The sequence below is a fragment of the Terrapene carolina genome, unplaced genomic scaffold (assembly GCF_002925995.2).
Source record: "Terrapene carolina triunguis isolate 2854851 unplaced genomic scaffold, T_m_triunguis-2.0 Scaffold69, whole genome shotgun sequence".
Lineage (NCBI taxonomy): Eukaryota > Metazoa > Chordata > Testudines > Emydidae > Terrapene > Terrapene triunguis.
Window position 1 is genome coordinate 59,363,214 of NW_020664420.1, and position 18,174 is coordinate 59,381,387.

An 18,174-nucleotide genomic window follows, 5' to 3' on the forward strand; every position below is an offset into this window, starting at 1 on the left:
AATCATTTTTGTTGCCCTCCGCTGGACTCTTTCCAATTTTTCCACATCCTTCTTGTAGTGTGGGGCCCAAAACTGGACACAGTATTCCAGATGAAGCCTCATCAATGCCAAATTGAGGGGAATGATCACATTCCTCAATATGCTGGCAATGCTCCTACTTATACAGCCCAAGATGCCGTTAGCCTTCTTGGCAACAAGGGCACACTGTTGACTCATATCCAGCTTCTCATCCACTGTAACCCCTAGGTCCTTTTCTGCAGAACTGCTGCCTAGCCACTTCGTCCCTAGTCTGTAGCACAGTGGTTCTCAAACTGGGGCCGCCGCTTGTGTAGGGAAAGTCCCTGGCGGGCCGGGCCGGTTTGTTTACCTGCCGGGTCCGCAGGTTCGGCTGATTGCGGCTTCCATTGGCCACGGTTCGCCGCTCCAGGCCAATGGGGGCTGCAGGAAGCGGCGCGGGACAAGGGATTTGCTGGCCGCCGCTTCCCACAGCCCCCATTGGCCTGGAGCTGGGAGCCGCGATCGACCAAACCTGCAGACCCGGCAGGTAAACAAACTAGCCCGCCCGCCAGGGGCTTTACCTACACAAGCGGCAGCCCCAGTTTGAGAACCACTGCTGTAGCAGGGCATGGGATTCTTCCGTCCTAAGTGCAGGACTCTGCACTTGTCCTCGGTGAACCTCATCAGATTTCTTTTGGTCCTCTAATTTGTCTAGGTCCCTCTGTATCCTATCCCTACCCTCCACTGTATCTACCACTCCTCCCAGTTTAGTGTCATCTGCAAACTTGCTGAGGGTGCAATCCATGCCATCCTCCAGATCATTAATGAATATATTGAACAAAACTGGCCCCAAGACTGACCCTTGGGGCACTCCGCTTGATACCCGCTGCCAACTAAACATGGAGCCATTGATCACTACCTGTGATCTAGCCAGCTTTCTATCCACCTCATAGTCCATTCATCCAATCCACACTTCTTTAACTTGCTGGCAAGAATACTGTGGGAGACCGTATCAAAAGCTTTGCTAAAGTTGAGGAATAACAAGTCCACTGCTTCCCCCTCGTCCACAGAGCCAGTTATCTCATCATAAAAGGCAATTAGGTTAGTCAGGCATGACTTGCCCTTGGTGAATCCATGCTGACTGTTCCTGATCTCTTTCCTCTCCTCTAAGTGCTTCAGAATTGATTCCTTGAGGACCTGCTCCATGATTTTTCCAGGGACTGAGGTGAGGCTGACTGGCCTGTAGTACCCCGGATCCTCCTCCTTCCCTTTGTTAAAATGAGCACTACATTAGCCTTTTCTCAATCATCTGGGACCTCCCCCGATCGCCATGAGTTTTCAAAGATAATGGTCAATGGCTCTGCAATCACATCCGCCAACTCCTTTAGCACCCCTTGGATGCAGTGCATCCAGCACCATGGACTTGTGCTTGTCCAGCTTTTCTACATAGTCCTGAACCATTTCTTTCTCCACACAGGGCTGGTCACCTCCTCCCCATACTGCGCTGCCCAGTGCACTAGTCTGGGAGCTGACCTTGTTCATGAAGACAGAGGCAAAAAAAGCATTGAGTACATTAGCTTTTTCCACATGCTCTGTCACTAGGTTGCCTCCCTCATTCAGTAAGGGGCCCACACTTCCTTGACCTTCTTCTTGTTGCTAACATACCTGAAAAAACCCTTCTTGTTACTCTTAACATCCCTTGCTAGCTGCAACTCCAATTTTGGCCTTCCTGATTTCACTCTTGCATAGCTGAGCAATATTTTTATACTCCTCCCTGGTCATTTGTCCAATCTTCCACTTTTAGTAGGCTTCTTTTTTGTGTTTAAGATCAGCAAGGATTTCACTGTTAAGCCAGCCTTGAAACAAACAAACAAACAAAACCCCAACAACCCCCATTATTCACTCATCTGTAGAATTGAAAACTCTGAATGCAGAGGACCAGTTTCAGGAAAATATAATTATTCAAGAAAACACTTAACCATGTGCTTTCTTTAGAGACAAGCTTAAATGTGTTTCTGACCAGAACGTGATTAAAGTGAGACCAGGTCTGATTTTGAGTACTTTTATAGAACTGAGCAGCTCACACAGCTCTGCATCCAATCAATGTATGTTTTAATTATGCTTTCCATCTCTTCTTTTTATAGAATGGAGAGTGAAAAGGAGGAAGGAAGAGGAAGAGACATTTTTTTTGTGGATAAATAGGTTTCATTGTTCTTATTTCTGACTGAACCTAAGAGGTTGTAAATGAAGCTAAAACAGAAAAAGTCTCAGATTAAGAAAGTTTGCATTTTGATACAGTTTAAACATTCAGTATAACTTTATTCAAAAATTAATACTTGAAAATGCATTTAGATAAATACATTATTTATATAAAGCAATATACTTTTCAATTGAGACTAAAGATAATTCAGATATGAATGCTCTAGCTTTTTTGTTTACCCTCTCTCCCTCTGATCAGTGTGCCTATTTTCCAGCCTATCGCACTAAACTCTGACATTTTGAGTTAGGACTTCCTGATGTGAAAATTCATTAGCTCTAGCATAGGATAATCCCAAATCCCTACTTTCCCCAAAGCCTCCCACTGCACATGCCATAAAGTTAACCTGCCTAAACCCAAATTTAGGTGGAATGTTCATATCTTAGATTTACCAACTTTCAAATAATTGTAAAATTATAGTTAAACATTCTATTTACAAAATTCATCTTTACAATTATTTTTAATGGAAAAAAGCAGTAAGTGCTGACAATTTTAAAATACTCCATGTGACTAAGTTTTTTACTCCAAAGGGTCATGAATTCAAATTCTCATAACCTTATCTCTACATCCACATTCTTGATTCATATGTTTATACAAAGGTGAGCAAGAGCATGGAGCTACAGAAAATAATTTCCTTTGAAAGTAACACTACAGCATTTTTACTATTCTTCGACTTCTCTTTTTTAAGACAGACTGTTATATTAATAATATGACACATCAATCATATATCAAATCAGAAAAGGATAGCAGGTACACAAAACTTGTGTGAGTGCCTCAGGGCCAATAGCCTAAGGATGCATGTCAGAAATCTAGGTCAGCAAAAACCTATCATGCTCTTTTTCTCTGTGGCTAATTCCTGTCTTAAACCTGCAAATACAACATGCTACAAGAGTTATCACCATAACAATGAAAGACAAAAAAGGTTACCTATCTTTCCACAGCTGTTGTTGAGTTGTGTTGTACATATCCATTCCATTGTAGGTGTGTGATGGCCTTGTGCACAGATGTCAGAGAACTTTTCCTCTCAGCTGTACCCATCTGGGCGGCTTGAGTGCCCTCTACCACCACACATCAAGGATGGAGCCGACCACATCCTCCCTCAGTTCCTTCTTACCAGATAACACGTAGCTCTCTGATGTTTATGAGTCAGATCCTGCAAGAACGAGGTTTGTAGAATTCCGATGTGTGCCCCCAACCTAGGGATGAGGCATCTGTGACCAAAATGAGATCTGGCTGAGGAGAAACAAAGGGAACACCCACAAAAACATTCCAAGGGCCTGTCCACCAGTCCAGAGAGGAAAAAATTACCTCTGGAACATGAATCACTCTGTCTAGACGATGACGACAGGGGATATAAACTGATGCTAGACATACCCGAAGCCTACTGAGGCATAGTCTAGCATGTCACACCACGTAGGGACGTGAGCCCATGTTACCCAGAAGTCTGAGGCAAGTGTGCACTGTAGTAATGGAATGTGCTTTCAGTACCAAGTCTTGGAGTGTTTGAAACTTTGCTTGGGGCAGAAATGCTCTGGTTTGCATAGCCTCCAGGAGTGCTCCAATAAACTCTTTGCACAGGTTTTACAATTGATTTGTCTTGACTAACAGACCCAGGGCACTGAAGGTGAATTCAATGATGGCTCTGCTGGACAGCACTTGACAGTGCCACCGGCTCCTCACCAACCAGTCATCCAGATAAGGGAACACGTGGATTCCCTATCTTTGCAGATACACTGCTACTGGCACCATGCACTTTGTGAAAAAGTGAGAGGATGCTGATAGGTTGAATGAAAGTACTGTGACCTGGTAATGTGTTCCATTTGCTATGAACCTGAGGAACTTGTGGTGCTCTGGACAGATCTCTATATGGAAGTAAGTGTCCTTGAAAGTTGAGAGCATCACCCCAGTCGCCCTGTTCCAGGGAAGGAATTATGAAAGTCAGGATAACCAGGCAGAATTTAATTTATTCAGGTACTTGTTTAACTCTTTTAGATTTAAAATAGGTCCAAGACTGCCTTTTGCTTTGGGAATGAGGAAATTGTTGGAATAAAAATTCTTTGCTCTGAAGAATAAAGTAACTTCTTCTATTGCTCCCACTAGATGGAGAGATTGAACCTCCTGCTGAAGAATGGTTTTGTGAGAGTGGTACCTGAAGAGAGATGGGAAGGCGAGTTAGAAGGGGGAATAGAAAAAAATTGAAGGGAATACTCCAAATCCACAGTGCTTAAGACTCAGCAATCTGATGTGATGCGAGTCCAAGCACAGAAGAAGTGGGATAGATGACTGACGAAGGTATGGGTAGGACACATTCAATTTAGTGGTGTGCTGCCCTCAATAAGCCTGTCAAAATGCATGTTTAGACTGGGCTGTTGGTCGAGAGGAACCTGCAGTCACAGATGATACCCCTTTTTCCTTGGCAGGTCTTGGGACAGAGGTATAAAGCTCTGATATCTGTGAGCCTGTTGGAGCTGGAATTGCTTCCTCTTCATTGCTGGTATGTAAATTCCAAAGGACTTTAGTGTTACCCTGAAATCTTTTAGGCTATGCAGCCTGTCGTCCATCTTTTCCAAAAGGAGGGATGGCCGCTCAAATGGCAAAGCCTGGATGGTCTGCTGTACTTCAGGAAGGAGTTTGCAGACACAAACACCTCCTCACAGAGATAACAGATGCCATGGAACAAGCTGCTGAGTCCATCGCATTCAAACTGTCCTGAAGAGCTGTCCTTGCCACCAGCTTACCCTCCTCTATCGTGAGAATGAACTCCTGCCTGGAGTCCTCTGGTAGCCTGTCTTTAAACTTCATTATGTTTTCCCACAAAGTGAAGTTGTAGTGACTTAGGGGAGCTTGCTGTTTAGCAATTCTTAGCTGTAGACCTTCTGTTGAATAAAGTTTACGACCAAACAGGTTCAGCCTCTTTGATTCCTTACTCATTGGCACCAATGCTTAGCACCAATGCCTGCCTCTCCCACTCATTAGTTGCTGCCATCACCAAAGGGTCTGTGGTTGGGTGAGAGTAGAGGTGTTTGAAGCCCTTAGAAGGGACACAGTATCTCCTCTCTGCCCATTTTGCCATAGGCAGGTGGGAATACTGGGTCTGTCAAAGCATTTTAACTGGTTCCAAAATTGCTTCGTTAATCAGAAGCACCACTCTGGAGGGTCCTGCAAAAGCTAAAATATCCATTATCTTGTGGGATTTCTCACAGACTTCTGTCACTTGAATGTCTAAAACCAAGGCTAAATCTTTAAGCAGTTCTTGGTGAGCTTTGTTATCCTCTGGTGGTGAAGAATTGCTCACGATCTCTACAGCCTCATCTTGTGATGAGGAAGAAGCCGCTGAGGCAATGGCTGATCTGCCTCTTGTGGTAGAGGAGCTGTCTGAGCAACTTCCAGTTGCTCGGTGCCTGTACTGGTACCATGCATCGGAGAACATTGTCTGTAATGCCAATGATCTTGGTGAACCCTCAATAAAGTTAACTCAGACAGGTGAGGAGAGGTCCTAACAGGGAGAGGGAAACCCCATGATGTCCATAATGGCCATTAACATGTTGATGGTGGGCCCCATGGTTGCACAAGCCATTGACCCTTGTGATGTGCCCAGTGTTGGGACTGCTGGAATATCCATGGACCACAGGGCTCTGATGGAGAGTAAGCTTTCCAGCTAGTACGGGACAAAACAGGCCCCACTTCTGTATCTGACAAAGATGACTGAGTCCTGCGATAATGGGGGAGCAGAACCCATGTGGACAGGAGACAGGTAAGCCAAACCTATAGATAGCGGTACCAGGGACATTAATGGTGACTTGCCCCTGGAGTGTACCGGCCTCCCAGGTACCAGAAGTGGGATCAGTACCATATGCTCTTGCAGAGCTGGCATAGGTACTACAGTTATTGGTACCAGCTGGAACACTTTCTGCATTGCCAGGGACACCGGTACTGAGAGGTTAAGTAATTTTCTGGTAGCAGCGTATGCTCCCGGCATCATCTGTACTGGGATGGGATCTTGGGTCTGATGAACAGAAATTTCAGGGGCTGGCCTTGGTGGACCTGGCATAGGTCCCAGAGTCGACGGACTCTTTGCAGCAAAGGAGTGCTCCACTTCCTCTCAGAGTCGCTCCCAGAGATCTTGCTTTTAGCTGGCCTTGATACCGAAGATCTTCCTGGACAAGGTACCATGTCCTTGGCAGATCTGTGTCTCTTCTTTGGTACCAGACACACAGAGCATGCTGCTGAAGACATCTCAGTAGGGGCACTCCGCACTCATGGTGCTGCACTTGGAGTATACTCTGGACCCAATGGCTCTGATGGAGATGTGGCACCTCCATAAGGAGACACTTAAGTTTCGCTGCTCTGTCTTTTTTTGAGTGAGGCTTAAATCTTCTGCAAATGACACACATTTCAGGCAGATGGGGTGTGGGTCACTGATCGGCACCGGTCTGGCACATGACTGGCAGGACTTGAACCCCAGAGAGCAAGGCATGGCTCCAGTCCCAGTCTCAAAAATCAAATTTGGTCCAAAAGTTACTGTAAGTGACTCACCCCTGCGGCGCCTCCTGCTGGTCATCCCCGGGAATTAGCTCGTCCACCTCCGGAGCGCCCCCTGCAGGCTGGTGATCCTCCTTACCGCTGGCCCCGTGTCCCTCCCAGGACCTCGGTGCCCTGTTATCTGGGGTGCTGCCGCTTGGCAGTAACCCCACAGTTCTGGGTCTCCCCCTCCCAGGGGAACCCCCACCCACTATCCCCACTTCGTCTCAGTGTTAGGCTACTGCCAATCCCCATCTAGCCCCCTGCTCATGGGGCGGACTGCAGTGTAAACTACTGATCATAGGCAAAGGAGTTTGGACCTGCTGCCTCTGCCTACCCATAGGCTGCCCCCTGCAGCCCTGCACCTATTTGGCCTGTCGTCAGGCCTGCAGCCTGGGGCTTTCCAGGCCGGAGCTCCCAGCTCCTCTGGCCTTTCCCCAGCCCTGCTCCAATCTAGGTTCCTTGCTCGGCACCTTGCAGCCAGGCCCTTCTCCCTCTACAGGCAGAGGGAGACTGACTGGGCCCTGGCTCACAGCCTCTTATAGGGGCCAGCTGGGCCTGATTGGGGCATGGCCACAGCTGAGCCTACTTTCCCCAATCAGCCCAGGCTTCTTGCCCCAGCCACAGCCCTCTCCTGGGCTGTTTTAAGCCCCGAAGTGCAGGAGCGGGTAACCACCACGCTACAGTGACCTAACAACTAAAACCTAACACTAACTGTACATTATATCTAACTACGTACTAAACAAGAAACAGACTATATACAACGAGTGAGAGAAATAAACTTGTGCTAGCCAGACTGCAAGTGCTCCATCAACCATCACTAGTGGTAAGAAGGAACTAAGGGGGACTGGAGGTGGCTCTGCCCTCTTACGCTGGCACAGAGTGGTGCCTAGTGGCAGAGTGTGCTTAAGCCAGCCCAATGGGTACTGCTGAGGGGAAATGTTCTCCAACAACTGTGCATAAAGTGCACACTCCTACATTGGAATGGACATGTGCAATCATTCGAAGAAGAAAGATATTTTTATAGGAAAAAATAGAAAAGTCTGTCTCACACATTCCATACATATACTCAGAAGCCTATACCCATTTTACACAGAAGCTGCTTACCTTATCGCATCTCATCAGCCCTAAATATCTGAGAGACTTGCTGCTTTGTGCAATTTGGGTGGCTCCCTGGTCTGTAATTTCTTTACACCATCCAACATCCACTGTCTCTATTGTCATGCTGTATCGTCCAATGGCTATCAGGGCTGTAAAAATACGAAAGACAAAGTACAGAAGTTAATAGCAGAGATGGAGGAACTAGTTTAAATACACACATGCACACACTCGAAATAATGCAATTGGAACAAAACTCCTCCTAGAGCATTTTTCATAATTTTTCCTGGGAGCTAAGTTTAAAATATCCCTTAGAAATATGCTGTACAGCACATAGCTTTCTCTGCTCATCTGCATAATGTTTTCCTTCTGATAAACATTTTCTAAATTAATACTTCACTTCTACATAACAACCTGTATATTTCCAAATTAGGAATTACAAACATGAATTTAATATTTAAAAGTATATTCTAGTGAAAGAAAGAAAATGTCTTATTGTGAATTACGTACAATTAATTAGAACTCTTTCTCTGAATTATTTACAGAAAACAAATAATGTAATGTTAAAAATGATCAGTGTAACTCAATTCAGTTTCAGTTATTGGAGCATTTCCCCTCTAAACCACAAACAAACAAATAAACTTACAGTTATTTGTATTATCTATTGTCAAAGTGCTACAAGATATATTATCCCACTAGATAAGACATTAGATGTTTCTAGAGATCTGTTAGCAGAACTGTATACTGTATGGACTCCTTCAATTGATTTTCTGAAGGATCAATCCATCTGTGAAATAACTATAGAATACGAGACAATTCCACCTGACTCTCCTGCAAGAACAACTGAGATTATATTCCTTTTATGAGCAAACACTCTGCTACAGGGTTGCCAAGCTGATAAACAATTACTACAGGAATATTCAGAGAATAATAGGGTATTTTCTGACATCAAAACAAATAATATTGTTTAAAAACCACATGTAGCGGATGTTGTTCAATGTGCATAAAGTTTTCTATAACAATATACTCTATAGTACACCACTCTTGCTTTTCATAGCTTGTACTGATGCTGTAACAACAGTAGTTTGCTGCACCTTAGAATTGTCTTGTCAGTGTCAATTTTTAATAAAAATAAAAAAAGTTGTGAAAAAATTTTGTTACTCATGCCATGTCTCAGATTTATTGTTATTCATGTCTTCTGCTTGTTTTGAAATATGGATCTTTTAAAACTTAATACAAAATCACATAGTAATAGCTACATTTTTTTGGGAAAGGAATTACAGTTGTGTCCATTGTTATAAACTGTAAAGTAAGTTTCTTGCTATACTTCCTATGGGCATATCAGCTTCTCCCAGATAACATTCTTAATGGTTAACATTTTTATTTACCAAACTTCACAACCGTTGCAGCATATTTTCTCTCTTGCATTGCAGAAGCGGTGCAAATATGTAACGGGCAGGAGCATGTTCTAGCCAGTGTGAAGAACCTGGGGCTGAATGGGCAAAACAAGGCCATATCTTGCAGGCCTTACTATATTTATGAGTAGCCTGTCTGCCTTGATCATCCTCCCAGCATCTCTAACCCCCAAACTAGCAGCTTGGTTATTTCCGATGCCATGCTGCCATTGTCCTGTTCTCTCCAAGTGTGTGTGGAAATGCTATAGTATGTTATGCTGGGGATAGGGTGAAACCTTGTGAAGCTGATGGGTGTAACAGTTGTCCTTCATTAAGGATAAATGTAAGGAGTGAAGCTCCTTTTGGAGTCAAATAGCGGAAACAATAGAAACCACTGCCCAAAACACAGGCCATACGCAAGACTGGTCAAGAGCTGTACTATGTGGGCAGAGCTGTTTTATTGAGGGTTAAATGCAAATGTAGAGGGCTGGGTATTGTTTTGGTGGAGTTGAGTGTGTGTATGAGCAGATGCAGCCAGAAACACCACAGAAACAATGAATAAGACAGCAGGAAGCCAAGGACAGCCCTCTTGCAGTATGACACTGATAGTAAGTTAAGAGAAAGAGCTTTTTGGAGAGAGTGCCGGATGAGGCGGCTTTGGAATACTGAGAAAGGAAACTTTCTTGTTTGATTCCTACTGTGTGAATGGTAACAGGCCTTTTTATATATTCTTTGTAAATAAACAGGATTGCGTCACAGAAATCCTGACTCTGTCTCCTTCTAATGGAAACAACCTGTCAAGACCCCGAAAACTGGCTAACCAGCTGAGCGAAAAGGGGTCACATTAATTTAATCCTGTAACTGGCATCATTAATTTATTCTGCAATTTGTTGCATACATTAAGACATGGTTTCATGCGCACATGTGATGTAGAGCATCAGCACTCCAGTTCTATTCTGAACAGTCCCCAGGGGCCATTCCTTCTGTTTCTCTATCATCTCCAAAAATTACACCTGGGGGAATTCTGCGCCACTGCGCAATGCAGAATTTTGCAGAAATTAATGTTGTGTGCGCAGAATTTCCTTTTTCCCCCACAGAAATTGGCTGCAGAGATGTTGTCTGCCACCAAGGGCCACTGGACCTGACAGAGCCCAGCTCACAAATAGAAGACAAGGCCGGGGGAAAGGGGAGGGAATTGGAGGGTTCCCAGCAGTTGCCGTTCCTAGCACGCCCTGAAGGATGGAGGCGGCAGCATGCAGGAAACTGTGCAAGCCCAGTTCCCAGCATTAAGCTGTTTCTCCCTCTGGATCCCTGGGTCTATCGTTGTCTGGGCTGGGGGGCTACCCGTCAGCTGGGCTCGTGGGGGTCGTGTCGGGGTCTGGGCTTGGGGAGGGGTGCTGCTGGGCTCTGGGCAGGGGAAGGGTGTGTCTCTCAGGGAAAGGGGGTGAAAGTGTCTGCCCCCCTTTCCCCCAAGCTGGGCTCTGGAGTGGAGGGGGCAGAGAAGCAGGAACTGGGTTGTTGTAGGGGTTCTTTAACTCTCTACTCCTCGGGGAATTTTTGTGTTTGTATGTATTGTTACAGACATACTTGTGACAGGTATTTTGAAATAAATTACCAAAATAATTGAAACTGGTGTGATTATATAGTGTTATTTTGATAAATAAAATTTGCAGAATTTTGCAGAATTTTAAATTTTTTGGCGCAGAATTCCCCCAGGAGTAAAAAATGTACTGCTAACACAGAGTAGCTAATAGCAAGTGATGTGGTGGTAGGAGAGTATATAGCTTTGTTGCATTTCTCCTCTACACAGTCCTTTTATGTGTCATCCATATGAAAACAGAACAGAGAATTATAAATTTTCTACTGAATTTTTAAACCAATCTAAAAAAAATTATAGGAAGGATATATTTCTCTAGGAAATTCTATAGGTTGGTTTAAAACCCTATAGAATGAATATCAATAAGACAAAAAGAACATTGTCAATTTGAAATCTAATCATTTTCAAAAAATGAGTTACAAGTCATTTCAGGTACTACACCTGTCCTTGATTCTCCCTGCCAAATTTTGCAATATTATAATTAAGGCTGCGTGTCTGTCATGGAGGTCACAGAAGTCACGGATTCTGTGACTTTCTGTGACTTCTGCAGTGGCCAGTGCTGGCTCAGGCAGCCCCTGGGCCAGCAGCACCAGCAGTCTGGGTGTGCGGGAGGGGGCTCAGGGCTAGGGGAAGGGGATTGGGGTGCTGAGCAGTGCTTACCTCGGGGTGGGGGGCTCCCTGGCTCCCACTGGAATGTCCCTGCAACTCCTAGGCGGTAGGGCCAGGGGGGTCCGCGTGCTGCCAGCGCCTGCAGGCCCCGCCCCCGCAGCTCCCATTGGCTGCAGTTCCTGGCCAATGGAAGCTGTGGAGCAGCGCTTGGGGTGGGAGCAGCGTGCAGAGCCCCCTGGCCTTCCCTCCCCCTAGGAGATGCAGGAACACGCGGAGCTACACATTGTATATGCAACAAGCACCACATTAGCCAGCAACAGGACAGGATTTGAGAAAGATGTCTTCAAATATTGGTCATGATTGACCAAAGAAAACCATAGCACTATAAATATATATACATTCATTTAAAACAACTTCATGTTGGTTTATTAGATCCAATTCATCATTAAGCCTTTAAAAAGATAAGAATTTAAAATTTTAAGCTCATTAAAGGCTTAGATATCAAGTAGAAACCAATCTTTCCACTAAATCATACCAGGTAATGGTTTTCTTCTTATGGTACTTGCCATTACATTTTATTTACAGTATGTATAGCTTGGCTAATGTACTCTTAAAGGGTTTGTGATAACCATCTACAAGCAATTGAAGGGCTTAAGAACAAAGAAGGGTGAGGATTTTTTCAAGATGGCCCAGGGGGAAATAACTAGATAAAATAGGATGAAAATGAGCAAAGGAAAATGTAGATTGAATATTAAGAAAATTTCATAAGAGTCAGATCTGCTGGACTGTGGAATATTCTCCCAGGGGAAGTTGTAGAAGTCTCTTTCCTTGAGTCATTTAAAAAGTGAGTGGACAAAGCTCTGGAGAGATTACAGAGAACAATGTTGTACTGGCAAGGATCAGACAAGAGGATTTGAAAGATCTTTTTTACCATCAATTTCTATTCTATTAAATTAAAAGAAGAATGATATAAACTATGCAGATAAATTACACAGATTTCAATGCAATAAACTGATACTACATATAATGTTTTGTGATATTGCATTTCCACTCATCTGTGGAATATCATTCAGAAAATTAAGTAATTCCTTGATCTTAAAATAAACTCTATTCACTGGTGAAGTACACAGCTTAGTAAAAGGGATTCCTTACTGCAGCTGAAGCGGATTTTAAGTTTACCATATACTAACATGTTTACCAATTAAAAGTATAAAAATAGCTTATCTATGTTGCATGCATGTATTATAAATATGCAGGAAACACTGAATATACATTTAATATAGAAAAAACATTAGCTTATATATGAAAAAAGAACCTTCCCTTATGATTAACTATTAGTGGAGCATAGTACTATCTTTCAGTCCTTCAGAAAATGTAATTTTATTTATTTTCAGCTTCTAAAAATGCACCCATTGTAACCCTAAAGTCATTGCTCAGGCAAAATTCCTCACTGACTGCAGGTACTTTGTCTAAATAAGGCCAAGGACAACAGAATTTGGCCCTCTGGACCAAAACTGGATGACGTGCAAAAGCTCAATTAAAAAGGCTTTGCCTGCAGGATCCTTACCCTCCGAGACTTGCGCTGAACTGCTGTGATAACCTACATAGATGTGGCAGGCTGCAGCTTGCCAACCAAACCCCATGTGGCCTAACTGATCCATACTGTGCAAAGACCCACTTGTTATACCCATAACCTGTCTACGAGTCTCAGAAAATTTTAACTGCTTTTCTTGACAGCACACAGGGTGTTGTAGAAATCTCTATGTGAGTGGTCTGCTGCTTTGGTCACTTTACAAAGTAAACCAGCTAGTAAGGTGTTTTTGGCCTTGTGAATGTGTGAAAAAATTATAATCAGACCTCTTATAATATTTCAGTTGCTCCTGTACACTTTGGCAGGTTTGAAGGTTGTCCATGACTAGACTAAAGGTTGCTTCCGAATCTACCAGATATAGAATTACCACCAGTAACCTAAGCATATGTGACATCCAGGCTTAATTATTGCAACTCATATCTATAAACAAATCTGAACACCGTGAAAAAGTTCTAATTGGTACAAAACACAGCAGCCCTTCTGCTAATCAATACAGGTCACTGTGAGCATACCACCCCACTATTTCACCCTCTGCACTAGCTTTCCAAAGAATAAAGAGTCCAATTCAAGTCCTCTGTCCTGATAGTCAAAGCCCTCCATAGCTACTATGGTCCTAGCTACATGAGAGATCTCTTCTCCTTCTGGGGTTATGATCTCCCACGACAGCTACATTTCAGTGGAATCACTGACCAGTTGACTAATAGGGAGGCTGATGAACTCAGGAGCCAGAACTTTCACAGGAACTGAACCTCGACTGCGGAGCTCACTAAAGCCCTGATCCAGCACACAACTTAAGCATATGCTTCCTTTTAAGCATGAGTAACTCCTATGAAATAAAAAAAATGACCATGGATTTCACCACTCATAACTAAATGAAAACTCATCTCTTCAACTTGTTTTTCCCACAATTAACACACAATAAAACATTTAAAAAAATGAATTTTACCATTTCCCCCACAACCTAGGAAGGAAAACAGAAAGAGAGAGATTAGTATTGTTATTTCCAGTGTTTAATATTTAGAATGAGCTCATAAAATATGGTGATAAAGGGTGCGTGAGTAGATAGGTAGGCAGATAGAAAAACAAGACAGATAGATAATCAAGCTTTTGTCCACCTGGAAATATTTTTATAATGGAATGCTATACCATCTCTTTTTGGGTGGGAAACCTGCTTTTTAATAAAATATGTATGTTTTGTATTTTCTGTGGGCCTCACCTGCCTCAGGCTGCTTGAGGTCTCCTGTGACAATTTTATTGTTATATCTTTGTGCATTTGTGACTGTGGACAACATTTCTTGAGAATGAAGTATGGGACTGCAATCAAATACAAAAGGAATATAGGGGCATGACCACACTGGGAAACCAATCTAATATGATGCCTTGAGGAAATGAAAAGGAAGAGAGTCAGACTGTTTCCCTAGAGCAAGTCTATTTTCTCTAGGAGTTTAGCAAATCTGGTTAAATTCCCTTTATCTGAATGCATATTTTGACCTTTGCTTGGAAACTAGGTGACAAATCACTCAACCAGTGGGAATGCAGTAATTTTGATTAAAAATCTGTTTGGAAAGGATACAGTATTTATACACCTTTAAAACAAAGAAAAATGTATCTAGTTAGTTGTATTAGAAAAATATTCTGTCTACATAGTATACATTATGTTAGCTAAAATAACCTTCAGTTTCTATCAGAATCAGAAGGAGATCCAGGGGACTAGAAAAGAGCTAATATCTCCAAGAAATATGGAAGGGGAGACCAGTAACTATCAGCCAATTACTCTGATATCTCTTATGGGCAAAATATTTGAGGATAAAATAATGTATAAATATTGGGTAATAATCAACAAACAACACAGTTTTATCAAGAGTAAATAATTATGCCAAACAGATTTATGGCTTATTTTGACATAATGCCGAGGACTATATCTTAACCTAGGTGTCCCCAGGAGCACAGGAGGGGGTGAAGAGCGGCGGTGAGCAACAGCCAGAGTCTTCATGAAAATGTCTGACTGGCTGGAGTTCTCAGGCAGCACCAGCACATTTGCTGCACCAAGTAATACAGTTTTCATCTGGGTGCAGCATACTCTGATTTGTGCCTGGCCAACTCTACTAGTTGGTGCAGAGAGAACAGGTCATGGCCCCACGCTTATCTTGCACCTCAAACTCCTGGCACAGTCCACAGGAGCACTGAGGGTATCTCAACACTGCAATTAAAGATCTGTGACTGGCCCATGTCATCTGACTCAGGCTCACAGGAGACTGCAGGGCTGTAAAACTGTAGTGTAGATACTCAGGTTCGGGCTGCAGCCCTGGCTCTGGGACCCTCCCCACTCCCAGGATCCCAGAGTCCGGGCTCCAGCCCAAGCCCAAACATCTACACTGCAGTTTTACAGCCCTTCAGCCAGAGCCCCACAAGCCTGAGTCATCTGACACAGGCCAGCTGCGGGTGTTTAAGGGAATGCAGTGGATATTGTATATTTGGTTTTCAGTATATAGAACATAATATTTCTAAAATAGCTGGATAAATACGAATTGGATGCAAATGCCATAAGCAATTATTACAAAATGGCTGATAAAAATAAAAGAATCATTAATTGTAAGACCTTAAAATGGGGAACAATCTCCAGTGGGAGTTCTGCAGGACTTTGTATTAAGACCCACAATATTTAACAGTTTAGTAAAGTAACGGAGGAAGACATTTGACTGATTCAATTTGCAGAACACATGAAAATATGATGGGTGATAAATATACAAGAGGGTAGAAATAACACAGGAACATACAGTAGGATGTGTTATACTAGATCAGACCATTGGTGCACCTCATCTGGCATCCTGTATCTAACAAAGGCCATGATATATCTAGCAAAAAACCATAATGTCTCAAAGAAAAGGGAACTCTTATATACATACAATATGAAGCTAGCCAACTGTGCAATGCTGTATATAGAATGAAAAATGTCTTAGGAACATAGCAACTGCCATACTGGATCAGTTCTGTGATCCATCTCGTCCAGTATCTTGTCTCCAACAGAGGCCAGTGCCAGAGGTTTCAAAGGAAGGTGTAAGAAACCTACAGCAGAGCCACCTTTTAATTTCTTTGAATGTCCCCTTATGTTATGAGACAGAGAGAACAGAATTTTCTGATCTATCTTCTCTATGCTATTCATTATCTTATCTCCTTTTATTGTGTCCTTCTTATTAGTCTCCTTTCTAAAGTACAGAATTCCAATTTTTCCAGTCTCCCTTCATATAAGAATTTTTCCATGCACTTGCTCATTCTTGTCACCCTTCTCTAAACCCCCTATCTTTTTAGAGATAGGGTGACCAGTACTGCATGTAGTATTTCAGATGAGGCCACACCACTGATTCATATAAGGGTATCATAATATCTTCTGTATTATTATTCTCTATCTCATTTCTTATACATTTTAACTCCTAGTTTGTGTTTTTGTCCATAGTGCACCCTGAATAGAGTTCTTCATTGAATTGTCTATAGTGACAGTTCAATGATTTCAGAGTTCAAAGCTGGTATTTATCCAGCTTCTTTCCTGAATTGATACAGTTAATTTTGAACTCTGCAAGGTGTATGAGTAGTTTACATTTTCATTACATTATATTACATTCATTACATTACATTTTCTAATGTGCATTATTTCACCCGGCTTGTTGAGATCTCTCTGATGTTCCTGACCATCCTCTTAGTTCCAACTTCCTAAATACGTTTGTGCCATCAGCAAATTTTGCTACCTCACTATTCATCCCCCATTCCAGATTATTAATATAATAAACAACACTGAATTTAGTTGGAACCTGGAGGTATTCGTTTGTTTACCTTTTGCCGTGATGAAAACTAACTAATTCTACTCTTTGTTTTCTGTCTCTTAGCCAGTTTTTCATCCATGACAATACTTTGCCTCACAGCCTGTAATTACTTAACTTCTTTAGTAGCCTTTGGTGTGGGACGGTCAAAGGGCTTTTGGAAGTCTAAATAAATTATGTCAACTGGCTTATCTACTACTTTATCAATATATTCATTTATCTCCTACTTAATTGATATATTCAAAGAATACACATAGATTATAGATTTCTAGATTCCCCGGCCAGAAGGGAGCATTGCAATCATCTAATCTGACCTCCTGTATAACACAGGCCATAGAACTTCCCCAAAATAATTCCTAGAGCATATCTTTTAGAAAAACAACCAATCTTGATTTAACAATTCTCAGTGATGGAGAATCCACCACAATCCTTGGTAAATTGTTAATTAATGAGACATGATTTTATTTTGCAAAACCCATATTAGGTAGACCTGATCATATCATTATCTTCCTTGTGTTTTGTTATTTCACTTTTAATTATAATTTCAACCAATTATCTAGGTACAGATGTGAAGTATACTGGTGTATAATTCCCAGGATCACCACTACAGCCTTTAAAAAAATATAGGTACAACATTTGCATCAGTACAATCCTCTAATCCTCTGTGGATGTTTTTAATGAGAGATTGCATTTTTTTTTTTAGTAGTTCAAGTCACTTTATACTTGATTTCCTTCATACTTGGTCTTCCTGCAAAATGATATGGAAAGACTGGAAAAGTGAGATGCATGCAACTGGATGAGATTCATTACTAAACTTGTAAAGTCATACAGCTAGGAAGAGGGAATAAGGGTCTGAACCAAAGTCCACTGAAGTTAATGGAAAGACTCCCATTGAGGTTAATAGGCTTTAGATCAGGCTCTAAAGTAGCATGTCTGGGAAAGAGATAGGGATCCTAGTACATAGCAAATTAAATAGGAGATTGCCATGCAATGCAAATTGGAGGGGGAAAAAAGCTGAAAACTAAACAGATACACAGGATTACATATAAAACTAAAATGACAAAGTGAAAATATGCATAGCTCTGGAGTGACATTGCCTAATTCACAATCTTCATGATAATGCTTTCTGCTATGAAAAGTATTTAGATCATTTTTAAAATTACAAAAAAAATAAAAAAAAAAACTGCAAAGACCTCCATGGTTTGTAGCAGGACTTTTAAATTGGAAAGGTGATACTCCTGGGTGAAGGAGGTGCCTTTTGCTTGGCCCATGCAAATCTGTTAGATTTGGCTTAG

The 18,174-nt window shown here is 42.3% G+C and overlaps 1 protein-coding gene across 1 annotated transcript in view; it reads right to left on the reverse strand.

The window, feature by feature from the left end:
• FBXL17 (F-box and leucine rich repeat protein 17) overlaps positions 1–18,174 on the reverse strand; it is a 443,616-nt gene that overhangs the window by 19,343 nt on the left and 406,099 nt on the right. The window contains exon 8 of the mRNA XM_026649192.2: positions 7,883–8,025. Within this exon, the coding sequence (XP_026504977.1) occupies positions 7,883–8,025 (143 nt within the window). The remainder of the gene's footprint in view (positions 1–7,882; positions 8,026–18,174) is intronic.